Source organism: Cyprinodon variegatus, unplaced genomic scaffold (genome assembly GCF_000732505.1).
Source record: "Cyprinodon variegatus isolate N-32 unplaced genomic scaffold, C_variegatus-1.0 Scaffold55, whole genome shotgun sequence".
Classification (NCBI taxonomy): domain Eukaryota; kingdom Metazoa; phylum Chordata; class Actinopteri; order Cyprinodontiformes; family Cyprinodontidae; genus Cyprinodon; species Cyprinodon variegatus.
The window spans coordinates 1,741,882-1,756,925 of NW_015150508.1; the positions used below are offsets into that span (position 1 = coordinate 1,741,882).

A 15,044-nucleotide genomic window follows, 5' to 3' on the forward strand; every position below is an offset into this window, starting at 1 on the left:
GAGTTTTATCTATCTATCTATCTATCTATCTATCTATCTATCTATATATATATATATATATATATATATATATATATATATATATATATATATAGTGTTTGCGATCTTGCATGTTTCTTTTTTCTTATTTGTTATGCTTTGAGTAGGTATGATATGTCTATATTTTATATAAGTGTGATTTTGAAAAATTTATTTAAGCAATTGTCAATTTCTGCTTCAATAATTTCATTATTAATTGGATTGTTTTTATTATCTGTTGTTCTGTGTTAAACAAACATCATAAAACAATTAAAGAAGGAGACTTCTTTGGTTTCGTTGCATCAGGTTGCTACAGTCTAAATATTTTTAATATATTGTACAAAGATGTTGAAGTAAAACAAGAGAAAGTATCAAGTTGTAGCTCTGGATATTTACCAACATCAATACTGACCCAATATATCGGCACAAATCATACATGCTTTTGTTATCCATTTTGTGGTTTGGTATATTAGAAAATGCATGATCAAACTATATTGCTCAACCAAAGAACACTAGTCAACAACAATAGTTATGAGAACAACTGACCCAAAACCCTAGTTTTGTGACTGATATTGGATCTAGTATCCCACAATATAGTATGTATATCTATTATGTGTAGCTCAACTACATAAGTATGAGGGACAAACAAAAGTAATATGTGCCGGCTATGGATAAAAATGTGTGTTTCGTACATACATTGTCTTTTTGTAATATTTTATCACCATTATGAGTCCAATAACACACAAGTATAACAAATACAATACACACACTAATGTAGTAATCAACATTTAGCATACATAGGCCATGACCTTCAGCATGTACTTAAGCAGTTCACAGGAATGTGTAACATAGCCAGCATGATTTTCAGCTTCTCTAGGTCTAAGAGGATAAATCTAAACTGGAAAAAAGATGCTGTCTTGTTCATAAGCAAAACAGGATGGAACAGAAAATGGATTGATATATTTGGGCCGCAGGTATACAGACATCTCCACAGTTTATTGTTGTTAAGAAGGACCTAAGCATTCTAACTCTCAAATATGGTCATGGGATATAGCCCAAGAACAGAAAGTTAACAGTTAATCCAGGATTCAAGCAACTACGATGGGCTTTCTCAAAATAAAGGTCAGGCTCAGTCTTTTGTATCCGCTCTGGCTACGTAATAATAGACATACTTCTCTGCTTTAAAGGTCTTCAGTTGATTAAAGTGTTTTATAGATTTTTTGTTAATCGTTGTTGTCTTTTGTGGCACAAGGCAAATGGCTTCTTTTGGTCGGGCACAAAATTAACAAAAATATCAAAAGTAGAAAGTGCTGAAAGGTAAGAGGAATGATCTGCTGCAAACTCTTCAGAGGAGTGGATAAATGAAGAACTTATAGATGAAGATTAGATATCTGTGGTTATAAATAAATGGTGGTTAAACAATGCAAGGCCAGAACTTAATGACAATTTGCGCGATCACAATTTAGATTTAAGAAAAAAAAATAACACTCTTTGAAATACTTTTATTTGACCATATATGTTTGTTTTAAGAAAGGGGCAAATATAAATATATATAAAAATATATATATAAAAGAATACAACAAAAATAGTGGGGTTGTGCATAAAGCCCATCTGTAGAAGAATTTGTCTACTTCCTGCTAATGGTACATTCTCCCAAAGTGACAAAAATACTGATCGAAACAGCTCACATCAAAGGTGTTCAGAAACCCCCAAAACTTCTAAAAACTATACAACAGTGCAAAACAAACAAAAGCTAAACATAATTTATGCAACATCAAACAAAACATGTCTTTTATTCTTAATTCCTGCATGTTGCACAGGGCAGCTGACTCTCAAAGCTGTATTTTCAGCTCACTGAAAGACCACTTCTAGCAGCATTTGCTGCCAGGTGACTCGTTATTAATGCTAATGAATGGTGTTTTATATGATGATCCTTAGCCATTATGACAAGGTTTCAGTTGCACATTAAGATATTCTTAGTTGTTTTAAAATAACTATAAATGCTTCCTATTAGCAACAGTTTATTCATTTTCCAAACAAACATCCTCAATACCTAAGTTAAACGCATTACAACTACATAGATTCTATTTTATTTCGTAACCTATAAGAAATTAAACATTTAATACATATGTGTACATTTTTCCCCATGGTAATATATCATCTTTAGGCTTTGTCTTTAAAATACTATAGACTAAATTTTCATTGTTAAGTTATTCTGTAGTTTCATCTCACCTCTGTCTCATCATCATCTTGTTCACCACCTCCAGCATCATTAGGCTTATCAGAGGGGTCCTGCAGCGGCGGTGATATCCGCCTGAATGACAAGTCTCCTGTTGACTCACTTTCTCCATGGCTTGGTTGCTTTTTGTCATTTTTCATGTTGGGTTTCTGACTATTTTAGAAATGTTTAAGTTAATAAAGACCTTCGGGTGTATCACACTTTATGCATGAATCTCACCAGGCGATGTGTCTTTTTTAGGGAATAAATAGATAACCTTTTTGACTGGTTCATGGCAAAAGATTCACAGTACTGTCAATTAAAGAGGCTCACTGGCTCAAAAGGGACACTTTGTTCCACAGTTTTAACCCTGTGTGAGTGTCACTATGTCAGATATGTGACTAAAACTATGAACATTTTTTCAGCAAACATTAAGCTGACTTAATTAATGTCCTCAGAGTGTTTTGTGCATTTTGCTTTGAATTTTCACACTGATATATTATCTTTTTAATGCTATGTCTAACAGCCAGACTTGTTTAAGGTTTTTCACTACTATATTTGATCCTATGCTTCCACTGCTTTTGTGATGTAAGCAAAACCTATTTCCGAAGACGTCGATTTACTTCTTCATCTTTCTGAAAGTTAGTAAGTATTAAGAGTTTAAACACTAAAATGTCCACAAAAACAATTTTGCTTTGAATTGTCATAATCAATAGAAACTGTTTTCTGCCTCTTTTATACACCATAACTGCTTCATGTTTAGAAATGAAAAAAGTAAAATGGTAAAAGCATATGGATATATACACAACAACACTGCACCTGTTTAACTTTAGTACACCATATATATGGTAGTGCTTACAAGGGCATGGTCACCATTTTTCTTCTCCTTTAAGGTCTTATTAGTTGTGGCATGAATAAAAAAGACCTCAAGATTTGTACTTAATTGTTAAAGGATACAAAAATCTTCTTAAACCTGGTTTTCTCTTCACTTTATCTTTACATGTTAACTCACTGCTGTGAAGATGTAAAAGGTTGCTTCAATTGCATGTTTCCTTGGACTTTGACCAAGGCCAGATTGTGGCCTTTAGTGACTTGGACTGAGAAAATAAGTCCTTTTCTCTTATGATCATTGTATAAAGAATAAATAATAGATAAAGAATAAATGGTTTAAAGACATTTTCTGCATTCAATGCCAGAGACTCCTCTTTCTCCTATCAAATGTTCAAAGGTGATCCTTGCTCCATTTTATTGAGGAGCTTTATATTTTGGTCTGAAATGAGAGTAAACAAATATAAAGGGTATAAAGTATGCTGCCTGAGGTCCTGACCTCCATCTTCCCAAAGGCTAGTGCTTATGCAGGCCCTCAGCTGTTTCTACTAAGAAATACATAGATCCCCAGTGTGGACCCATGCTGCAATTATACTTAGTGAAATGATGAAAAAACTATCAAGCAGTTTTATCCAATGTGTTCTAAAAGCAATTTAATAATAATATAGAATTATAGATTTAAAAAAAAAACAGATTCGAAAAGTTTAGGTTCTTAAATATTCATGTTTTTTTTTCTCATACCTCTAAAACAAACCCCACAAATGCATTATTTCTTCACATTTATAATATTGTCCCAATAAATATACCCATTATGTGTTACTAGAGGGTTTACCCATCTTTTACAGATTGTGTAAGGTATTAAGAAGCCCCTCAGGAACTTAAGTAAATAAAGACATGTTATCTCCATAACTCCTAGGAGATTTATCATCTGCATCTTCGCTTTCCAACAATGTTCTACTAGAGATCTGTTGACTTTACAGGCCGCTGGAGTTTGGTGAAGTCAGGCTTGATTTAAAGAAGGCTCAGTTTAATCTGAAAAACTCACATGAAGAGAAAAGACAATTAGGAGAAATTTATATATACAATACCTTTTCATCGGTGCTAAGACCTCGGCAGGAAACATAGCGCTTAATTTTGATAGATATACATGAACTGGAGCAAAGAATAGGGCTGTCCCCCCCCCAGGCCTGAAACTGGTGGTGGAGTGGAGATAGATGAAGTTGATCAGTCTGTAGACTGCTGGTTAGCGAGACGGTATGCTGAGCTTTATGGGGAGATCCAGTGGACTGGATACTAGAGCTTCACTCAGGGACCTGGAAGATGGAAGTCCAGTTGGAAAACACAGGTTGAGAGAAACTGTCCATGATGAGCAAACATTAAGCGACAGTGGAGAGGAAAAACTCCCTGTTGGGAAGAAACCTCTGGCAGAACCAGGCTCAACATGGCGGTCTATTGCCGGACCGGTTAAGACAGGGAACGCATTAAGAGTCCAGGAGGAATGACACTCTGATGAAGCTTTAGCCACGATGGTGGAGGAGGGGCTGCGGGTGGGTTGAAACCGTGTCACCTGAATGAAGTCACACAGTGCATCCGCAGCCCGCGCACAGAAGCAGACGAAGCAGATTGGAGGCCTTTTAAGATGAACTTGGGATGCTGATTGGCTTTCGTGGAGGTGTGGTTCAAAGCTGATTGGCTGTGTGCAGGTGGATGAAGGAAAGCAATCAGTTTCTTCAGTTGAACTTCCGTCTAGGCTCCATTTTGCAATAATGGGCAGTTGATGTTGATACTCAGTGACACAAGCAGTTACAGGGGTTCACTCAACCCTGTCAAAGTATGTATTTTGTTCCTTAAAAATAACAGTCAACTTTATCTTTTTACGTCTTCTTTGCGTGGATGCAACGTTTGAATGTAGAGCAGCGCTTCTAGACATGTCTTTAATGTCAATAAACTAAATTATCCTACGGGTGCTGTTAAAGAGAAAGACCTGAGCTCCATTAGTATGAGAACCTTCTCCTTTCACAGTCCAACACTTTTCTTTTTTCAAGTTGTTTTATCTACATTATTTGAACATAATGTTTGGTTGATGGTAATTTTGGTCTTTTTCTTAGAATAATTCTATTTAGGGGAAATGCATTCTCCTTGATGCTCCTTTTTGTAGTCTCAACAGTGCTTGAAATTTTCAAACACCTAGAAAACAGCAGTTAAATGTAAAAAAAAAAAAAAAAGGGAAAACTTTCAAAAAGTAAAAGTTTAGGCTGCATTTCTTGGTTTTTTTACTTTGCATATTTGCAAAATATGGAGATTATTTTGAATTATGACCCATCACCACAGAACGTGGTAAGTAGTTATTCTACAGCTGCCTCTTAGTTATAACAAAAGTGTTATGGTTATGGTAGGGTGGCCATATAACATGATGTGATAAAAATAAGACACTTGGCCTTAAAATCCAGAATTAGATGGCTTTAAAATGGGCAATAAAAAGATACGTTTTTTCTCCAACTCAACCGTGATGATTGCATTCAGACAGAGATGTCAGACCTTTTACTGACAGTTGTGAAATCAATTGAGAAACGTGTAGAACATCACACCTTCCTCTTCACATTTTATTGACTTGCAGCATTGTTGTGGAGAGACATTTTATAAACCCACCTTAAATCAATGCCTGCTTCCTGCTGCATGTACAAAATAAGCAGAAAAACAAATGTCAGCCATGTCTTCTGAGAAAGTCTATGTTCATAGCTCACTCTCACGAGTAGCCAGATTTTATTTTACTTTTTAACTTAGCCTGTAAAAAGGTTAATGTATTATTTTACTGAAAGAATGAAACATTTCTAATTCGAATGGCACATTCTGTCATCTTTCCTTTTTTGAAGAGCAGCTAAAGGATAAGCTCTCAGTGTCATGTCAGTGTTATCCCTAGGGAAAATTCCCCATTTTTGGAGTAAAAAATCCATAAGAAATAGGAATCTCCTGTGGATTTTGTAGAAAAACAACAGTAAAACATTTATAGATTTATTCCTTGATAATAAAGAAATAAAACACATTTACAACTTTATATATGCAATAGTTCTGAGCTAACTTAGATTTACAGTATATTTTTCATTCATGTTCATCAATCACTGGAGTATCTCAGGACCAGATTATGACATCAGGCTTGAATTATAAAAATAACCTTTATTGTATATACTGAACATTTAGTGCACAATGAAATAATGGAAAATCATACACTTTGTACATTGATTACAACCTAATCCTTCTCATGTTAAAAAAAATCAATTAACATGGTCAAATGAGTTAATATCATTAAAGCAATCTGCATAAATAGCACTCTAAATAAATTATAGAATGTTTAATATTTGTCATTGCTCTTTGTTGAGCAGCTCGTCATAATTTTAATCTCCAGTGAAGCTCTACTTGGACAATTTGCATCTGAGGAATCAATAAGGATCACAAATCAGATAAAGTAAGCAATTTAGCCCTGGAATTATTAAAGTGTTTCTGATTCTGATTCCTGGTTGATGGGACAGGTGATGTGAATGAAACGGTGCCCAGCTTGAAAGAGCTTCTGTGTGTCGCTAAATGTGTGCATTGATAACTGAAAGACATCTTCCGCCTCCATTTATCTGTTTACCATGGTGTGTTGAATTAATGTTAATGTGGATTTAAAGAGATTTCAATTAATGGAAAACAATTGCAGTAGATAAAAAAAAAAATAATAATAGTATAATCAACCAAAACTTTCGAAACCCCCATGCAGTACCTCTGTGGACCCCCTAGGGGTCGCGGTCCCACTGTTGAAGACTTCTGGTCTAAGCCATTTTACAGAGACAGTTCAATCCAGTCAAACAGTCAAACAGGTTAAAAATTTTAAGTCTAGGAAAAAACAATGGATTGCATCGAGTCACTGCCATTGGGGGATTTACTTCTCTTAGATAAGTAATGGGGCAATAGTAGAAATGTGCTTTCATTGTGTTGACTGTCCAGCAGTCCCTTACACCAAGCATGCATTTAGCGAAAATGGAGAGGAAAAACATCCAGGAGAACCAGGCTCAGTGTAAGCTGAGGCTGACTAGGGGTTTAAGGAGACAGACGCAGAGACATGAAAAAGAACGTAGAAGCACTGATCCTTTATACTGTTTGTGTAACTAAACTAGCTCCATAGGTGGCTCTGTTTATAAAAGACAACGGTTAAGCAGATGAGCTCTGGAGCAATTTTAATGCCAAAAGAGATGGAAGAGAGCACATAAAGTTGGTCAATTTAAAAGCTGAACCCATAGGATTTCTAGAAGACAACAGGACTAAGCTCTGAAAAACAGGCCCAGCTCTATCATTTATAATTGGAGGTGTTGATGGCAGCAGCTCTGCTGATATTTCTTTCCAGGATGATCCCACAGTCAAACAGAAACAGGCCAGATGAAGCTACTTTGAAGAGAAAAGGAGAAATAACATAAAACTAGGGGTTAAACTAACAAATAAGGCACAGTTGGAGAACATATATAGAATGAAGCAGAATGATGAAAAGGAGTTCTTTTGTTCTCCAGCAGTCTAAGCCCATAGCAGCATAACTACAGAGACAGCGCCGGACAACCTAGGCTTTTCTCAATATCAGTTTTCTAAAAAAGGAAAGTCTTAGCCTAGCCTTAAAAGCAGACAGGGTGTCTGCCTCACAGACTGAAATTGGCACTTAGTTCCACAGGAGAGGAGCTCGATGACTAAAAGATCTGCCTCCCATTTTAGAAAGAATAGGAACATACCTGTCAAATTTGGGATTTGAAAATAAGAGAAATTTTGCCATATCTGCTGTGAGCAATCTGACTACCACAACCAAGCTCTAGTATTCTGTGTATTTTAAGACATGTGTACAAGAAATCTTAACATTTGTAAGCCATTTGCAAACTACAATAAGGTGATCAGATTTTGACTTTTGATGCTAGCAACAGCTCTGTTTGGAGAGGCAGATCAAATGTTTTTAATATATATAATTCTATAATACAATAATTCAATACATGACATTTATGGGAGACTGCTAATGCAGGAGGACGGCAGGAAAAAGGGGTAAAATACTGAAATTTAACGGCAAAAACAGGAGACTTGACAGCAATATCTAGGAATCACTAGTAGACCTGCAAATTTAGAGCAAAGTGCTCTTTTAGCAACATAAGGAACAATCAGGTCACTGATATAAGATGGAGCTTGGTTATCAAGGGCTTTATACTTGAGAGGGATAATTTTGAATTATGTTCTGGATTTAACAGGAAGCTAATAAAGGGAAGCTAAAATACCAGAATAAACCTCTACCTGCATGAGGCTTTATGAAACTTTGTTTTCTGTGGATGTCCATGGAAGACCTTAGATTAGAGGGGTCTGGGCTGCAGAATCGGCTCAGGTCTAGGCAGACATTCACAGCGCTCTGCGTCTATCTCACAGTCGGACATCCAGGAACTGAGGGGAAACTCTAAATAAAGGACAATATTGATGCAGTTTTAAGTTAAGAAGACAGTAGTGATATAGCGACATTTCAAAATCCAATTTATTCACAGGCTTACTTTTGCACATAAAAAAAACAACATTGAAGTTTAATTCCAAAATATACCGCAAGACAGAGAAAATGTTTTACGAAAAACTAACCTGGAGCACTGAAGGGGTAAGGTATGCATCTTTCACTTGAAAAATCCCAAATCCACCCACTGGCACAAAGTCTCCTGGAGTCCTTTGCTTCCAAGATCTGTCCCATCAGAGGGCAGCTGACGTTAAATACAATGAGAAAGCATTAACTCCAAAAATAGTAACACAAGACTGACTTCAGACTTTCCATATTTACCCACTGCTCCTGTGTTGCTGCGCGTTACGTCGAATTATTGCAGGCTCCATGCATCTGCATGCAGTATGATTTGCTACTTTTATCAGCATTGGTTCTGGCACAAATTTAAAAGGGATTATACTGAAAACCTAAAGAACAAAAAATGTTGTTCAATTTAAGTCCTAAAAACTGCTGCTTCACTAAAATCCATGCTCATATTGATCAAGGGTGGTTCCTCACTGTTTTATTCACATATACAGTAGATGTATTCCTGCAGGTGATGCCCTCTTGGTTGCAACAACCACCACACCTGTCAGCAAGAAAAAAATAACAGAACTTATAAATCATTGTAAATACTGTTATTTTTTAAGCTTTGATAAAAGTAAAGAAGGAATTCAGCTTTAAATGTCTGTAGAAGTTCGAGTTCTGGAGCTAATGTGTTGAATTCACCTATAGACAGACACACAGGGTGGCTTGAAGAAAACTGAGGGGTCAGTTCCCAGCTCCTTGGCCACATCGATGCACGTCTCTCTGGGCATACACTGAGTACGCTGCCACTCTTCATCTATGGCTATAGAGAAAAGGCAGTGATGAAAACCCTTCTTTAACCCATATTCAGTGATTTGCACAGGATCCAACCTTTAAGTATTTCCAGGCTGTAAGATTCTGCAGCATAGCGTGTGGAGCGGTGTGAACCAACCATAGGTGGAAAGGAGAAAACCTCTCTGGGAACCTGTGGCGGCTGCAACCTCATACGACATTTCCACAGCTTCCAGTCAGGAAAATCCGTGAGTCTCAGTAGCTCGTCCAAACTGGAGGATGATTGGACCTGCCTCTCCCAATGTCTCCTCCCACCCTGGGTTCGGCAAATACCATTAAAAACAACTCATTTAATCGGGTAAGGTTATGATTGTTTAAAAAGTTAATGAAAACTGAACATTTTTAGGCTTAAGCATAACTAAATGGAATAAATAAACCCTATACAGACATATTTGTCCTTAGCCTTGTTTTAATGTTTAGCATAGAATAAAAATATCTTAAGTTAGTAGCTTTCTGTGAATATTATAGCTTTTAACAAGTAATAATTTTACTTTCAAACCTGTTATTGGGGAACTTAAGTAGTCCTTGGAAAGCAACAGCTTCATTTGCTCTGGAGGAGACAAAAGGGTAATGCTTCCTCCTTGACAGATGCTACCTGTCCAATATTCTTAGGACTGCTCATACATGGGGACTTATTCATTGATAATGTGTTAGACTGTAATAAACTTACTCTTGATGATAGTAAGATCCACAGCTGTAAATCTATAAAGGCCTTTAAGCTGTCTAAAGAATTTAATTTTCCACAGGGAGAATGCTAATAGAAAAGATAAGTTAAATGACAACTTTAAACTACTAAAATAAAAAACTATGAAAAAATGTCAGACTGAAAAAGTCTTACCCTACATTACAGAAATTGAGAATAAACACTATATACCTTACTAGAAGTTAGATTCAGAGGTTGACAACATTTTAAGTATTTTAAAAAATATGTTTTAATTAACAAAAAGTTTAGCAGTGGGCAATTTGATAAAATAATTTTCCATCACCACAAATTGCCAAAGTCCTAGCCCAGGTAACCTTCGGGACAGTTTTATAAAATGTGCCAAAGAGAGGTATCTGTATTGTTCTTCACAAATTGCCTGAAACTTCACCCAGAGGTGAAGTGGGCCCAGATTTAGTACTGATACCTGTACCAAGCTGTAAATCTGTAAAGGCGTGTTTCTATTACATCATAAAGTCTGCTGAGAGGAATAGAAATGCTGAGAATCTCAGAGACATTTTACAGCGACCCTTTATGAATTGCTTATAAACTTCATAGGCAAAGGTGAGTAGAGTATACAAAAAATTGCCTTAAGAAAGAAAAGCTTTACCTGAACATATTTACTTAATTAAAAGTAAAAAAGTTATTAAAAGCCTTCCAAGAAAAAAAAGTAACGGGTAAGAAGGCTATTAAAGTACTAAGAACCTAAACATAGCATCTGATTGACTTTCTGAAATGATGCAATCATAGAGACTAAAATGTTATGTTTAAACTCCAGTGTCTTGAAAAGCAACAGAAAATAATGAAGACAAATATACAATTGATTGGAAAACAACAAACTTGGCACATGAAACACGTCTCCAAATGATTTTACTTTGTCAACAGTAGATTCATTAAAACTAAAAATTGTGGTATACTCTATGTTAGGGTAAGACTATTATTTAGCAAAGCCTTAACTGTCTGGGTCTGGTGCATCTTACATTAAAATATGCTTGTTCATCATTCAGTGAAGTTACTCATGGTAAGTGAAATGGCCAAAAAGTGAACCCAAATAACAGTAGCAATTATTTAGAAAAAATAATACTCAAGTAAAAACTTGACATAAGTAAACTAAAATTGCTACTAAAAGTACATTTTGGCCATGAAGTTATTTTGTCATTGCACTTGTACTTCTTATGCTTCTTGTTACCTTTGGTTTTATGTGGGACCAGTTAACAGGGGCAGCAGTCTCAGCACAGACTTCTAGAATTCCCTCGCCCAAGACAACTCCTCGAGCTCTGCTTGTGGAAGCCCTAGCCATTCCCAGGCCAGCTGAGAGACATAGACCCTTCAATATGTCCTCCTCCTAATGGGACATGCCTGAAACACCTCTCAATGGAAGATTTCAGGGGGGATTCAAAAAAGATGTCCAAGCCATCTCAGCTTACTTATCTAAAAGCGGAGAAGGGGCTCTACCACGAAGTTCTCCTGGATGACCAAGATCTGTGACCTCTAAGGCAGTGGCCAGCCACCCTGAGGAGAAAGCTCATTTCAGTCGCTTGTATCTGGGCTCTCGCTTCTTTGGTCATGATCCAGATTTCATGACTATAGGTGAGAGTAGGAATGTAGACCAACTGGTTGCATTATAGCAGCAGCTACACCAATCCATCTATTGATCCCCTGCTCCATTCTCCCGTCTCATGAAGAGGACCCCAATATATTTGAAATCCTGCACTTAAGGCAGGCACTCTCCTCCAACTTGAAGGGCAAAAGCCATCTTTTTCTAGATAAGATCTATGAGAACCATAGAAGCTTTTTCTCATCACACATGACTGTGACCCGCCCAACTACATGCTACAGGTCTTAACAGGAGGCAGCCAGCAAAACCCTGTCATGTTCAAAAAGTTGGGAAGACATCCGTTGGTCCCCACTCACCACATTTGGCCTTTGGCTACACCAAAAAATCCTGTCATAAAAGTTATGTACAGAACCGTTGACAGAGGGCAGGCCTGTCGGAGTCCAGGATGCACCAGGAACAGGTCTGACTTAATTCTAGAAATGTAGACCCAACTCCTGCTCCGCTTGTGCAGAGACCAGATGGCCCCTAGTAAAGGGCGCCTGACTCCTTATTCCTGGAGCGCCAGACATAGGGTACCACGAAGGACATGGTCAGTGCCTTCCCCAGGACCACAAACACTTGTGGACTGGTTAGGAAAAATCTCAAGCTCCCTTGTGCACCATACAGAGAGTGTAGCTGAACTAGTGTTCCACGACAAAAACCAGAGTGCTCCTCCTCCTGAGGTTCTGCAAATAGCTGGACTCTTCTCTCTAGCACCTTAGCATAGGCCTCACACTACATTCAGTCATTCACCGAATCACGCACACACTCACGGTGGCAAGCTACGTTGTAGCCACAGCTGCTCTGGGGCTCACTGACAGAAGCGAGGCTGCCGTACTGTACACTGGCGCCACCGGGCCCTCTGACCACCATCATTAGACAATGCTGGTGAAGTGTCTTGCTCAAGGACACGACACTGAAAGTCAGAGCCAGGGCTTGAACCATCAATCCTCCGATTTCAGGGCAAACTCCTGCATCCGACGCCACTGTCGCCCCAAGAGGCATGTCTGCGACAACATCCTCACAACATTAAGAGATCTAAGTTACTCCTGCCGAATCTCATAATATCATATGCAGGCATCACCAGGTGGTTATTGGTGAATAGCTCTGTCCCTCTCTTCCAATATCCAAGACATATGAAAAAAGGTAAGAAGATATGACTACTACGTCGATGTAACGTCCATAAGAAGTATTTGTTCTTTGATTCAAATTCAAAGAATTTGTGCTTTGCTGGCTACAAAGAATCTGCCCCTCTGAGACAAAAAAGTTGACCATGATCCTGTTGTAAGACAGGATCCGTTTTCTGCTCTACAAATATTTTCAGGATACAGAGAAAAGGTAATTTAGAAAAAGGTGCTTAATTGACATTAGGTTGACATTGATTTCTGCTGTAGAGATGCACAAAACCTAAACTAATCGCATTTGGTAAGCTGATAAAAACTTCATTTTCTGTTGTAACAATTATTTTTTCAGTTATTAAAGTTGTTTCAGTAACTTAACAAAAATAAATGACAGTAAAAAAGAAAGATCCCTTCTTAATGGACTAAAATAAACTTTTTACAACTAAACCCTAAACATTTATCAGCTTCAGACCGTGACTTCAGTATTCTTAACATCTGTTCAAAATATAGACTTTTTTTTTTTTTTTACAGAGTAACAAATACTAAAATTCATATACATCTTCGAAGGTAGGGACTTGTCTGAGATCTGAACACTTCTAACCTCATCTATAAAATTTCTGATTAAAAGTACAAAATGAGATAAAGATCAATCCATTAATGTATTTACTGCTAAAAGGAAAAATAAATAATTTTAGACTTAAATAAACCAGACTGACATTATGTAGTTTCCATTTAAAATGTCTAACTGCATTGCAGTGTTTTGGCAATGAAGCCTACAAAACAACCTAGTTGTTGACTTGCCAACACTTGCTAATAATCACTGAGCAGAAGCTTTTTCACAAATGGCTTGATAACAAATTACCGTATCAGGATTTATTACTGTTAAAGTGCTGAGACACTTGTAATAGATGTAAAAAAAAAAAAAAAAACAATGTATATGTTTTAAGCTGGGTGTTATATGTTTTTTCTGGCTCTGTTTTAAACAGCCTTTAAAAGCTGAGGTTCAAGGGTGTGAGAAACCCATAAAACTGCATGTCATGCAACTGCAGGAAGGCAGAGTTCCCCTGCTGACGTAAACCAGAACAAAATGGAAACAGAGAACCAGAACCCCCACTGCTTAATGTCATCTATAGTTGATTATGCTGAACTTATGTCTCCTAATAAATTATCTTTTTTTAAATATTTTTTGTCAAATTTAGTCTATATATTAAATGGCCAAACATCTGATGCACACAAAAAGGAAACTTAATAGCTGAAAAATAGAGATTCCTAGACTAATTCTACAACCCTCTATAATTCTACATGATTATGAATTACTTGTTAGATGTTTTTCCGATTTAGTTCAGATTATCAGTGCAGGCTTAGCTGTGATTTTAAATATCAGTGTTAACTGTAAGAGATGGTACAGCAGACTCATCGCCTAGGTATAAAGAAACAACTGAAAGAAAATGTTTTCCCAAATTATACCTCAGAGAAGCCAAGTGCCTGACTAAAATAACATAAATCACATTACATTGTTGTTAAAGTCAGCCATATTCACCGTATGTATCATATAATTTTCTAGCCAGACAGCAAGTGGTCAAGTATGCAATTTATCTTCTAATAAAACATACTCCAAGTACTTCAAATGGCATCAAAATTATAATCTTACCAAATCTTTGACCCTCTTCATGTACATTAGACATTCTTTAAGATGTGTGAAAAACTTTTGGTATGTAATTTATCAAAGTAAGCTGCAGCCGTTGTAAAAAACAAAAAAGCTTTCAAATTAGGTCAGCTAAAGTCTGTCAGTTGCAAAGGGGCTAAATCTTATTCCTGTTTGCACACTGAATAAATAAGTTTCATGAATGAACTTACCCTGCTGCCACCCTCTCTGTGCAAGCAGTAACCAACGTTTATCCATCCAAGTTGCAACATTAAAGTCACCAAGAAAAATATCCTGTACAGACCCCATTGCATCTTCCCCATCATCCAGAGCTGACTCTCCCGCTTTTCTCTTAGCAGTGCTGTGAAAGCTCTGTGAGTTTGCACTGTCTCTCCAAATGCTGGACCAGCTGAGAACTGAGACCACACACTCTATCCTCTCCGGACACATTTGTGCCAAAACAAAACTCTCCCAGCTGCAAGTAGAGGGTGTGTGCCTGTGTGTGAACTAGACGCAA

General features: G+C 37.1%; 1 protein-coding gene across 1 annotated transcript; it reads right to left on the bottom strand.

Annotated features, from left to right (window-relative positions):
- Positions 1–7,872: 7,872 nt before the first annotated feature.
- Positions 7,873–14,930, bottom strand: figf (c-fos induced growth factor (vascular endothelial growth factor D)). The gene is made up of 7 exons (XM_015371247.1): positions 14,740–14,930; positions 9,504–9,720; positions 9,315–9,435; positions 9,105–9,174; positions 8,886–9,013; positions 8,693–8,808; positions 7,873–8,519 (listed from the first exon to the last, which is right to left on the bottom strand). Exons 1-7 carry the CDS (start codon positions 14,851–14,853, stop codon positions 8,419–8,421), a joined length of 867 nt encoding a protein of 288 aa, XP_015226733.1. The 5' UTR covers positions 14,854–14,930; the 3' UTR covers positions 7,873–8,418.
- Positions 14,931–15,044: the final 114 nt, after the last annotated feature.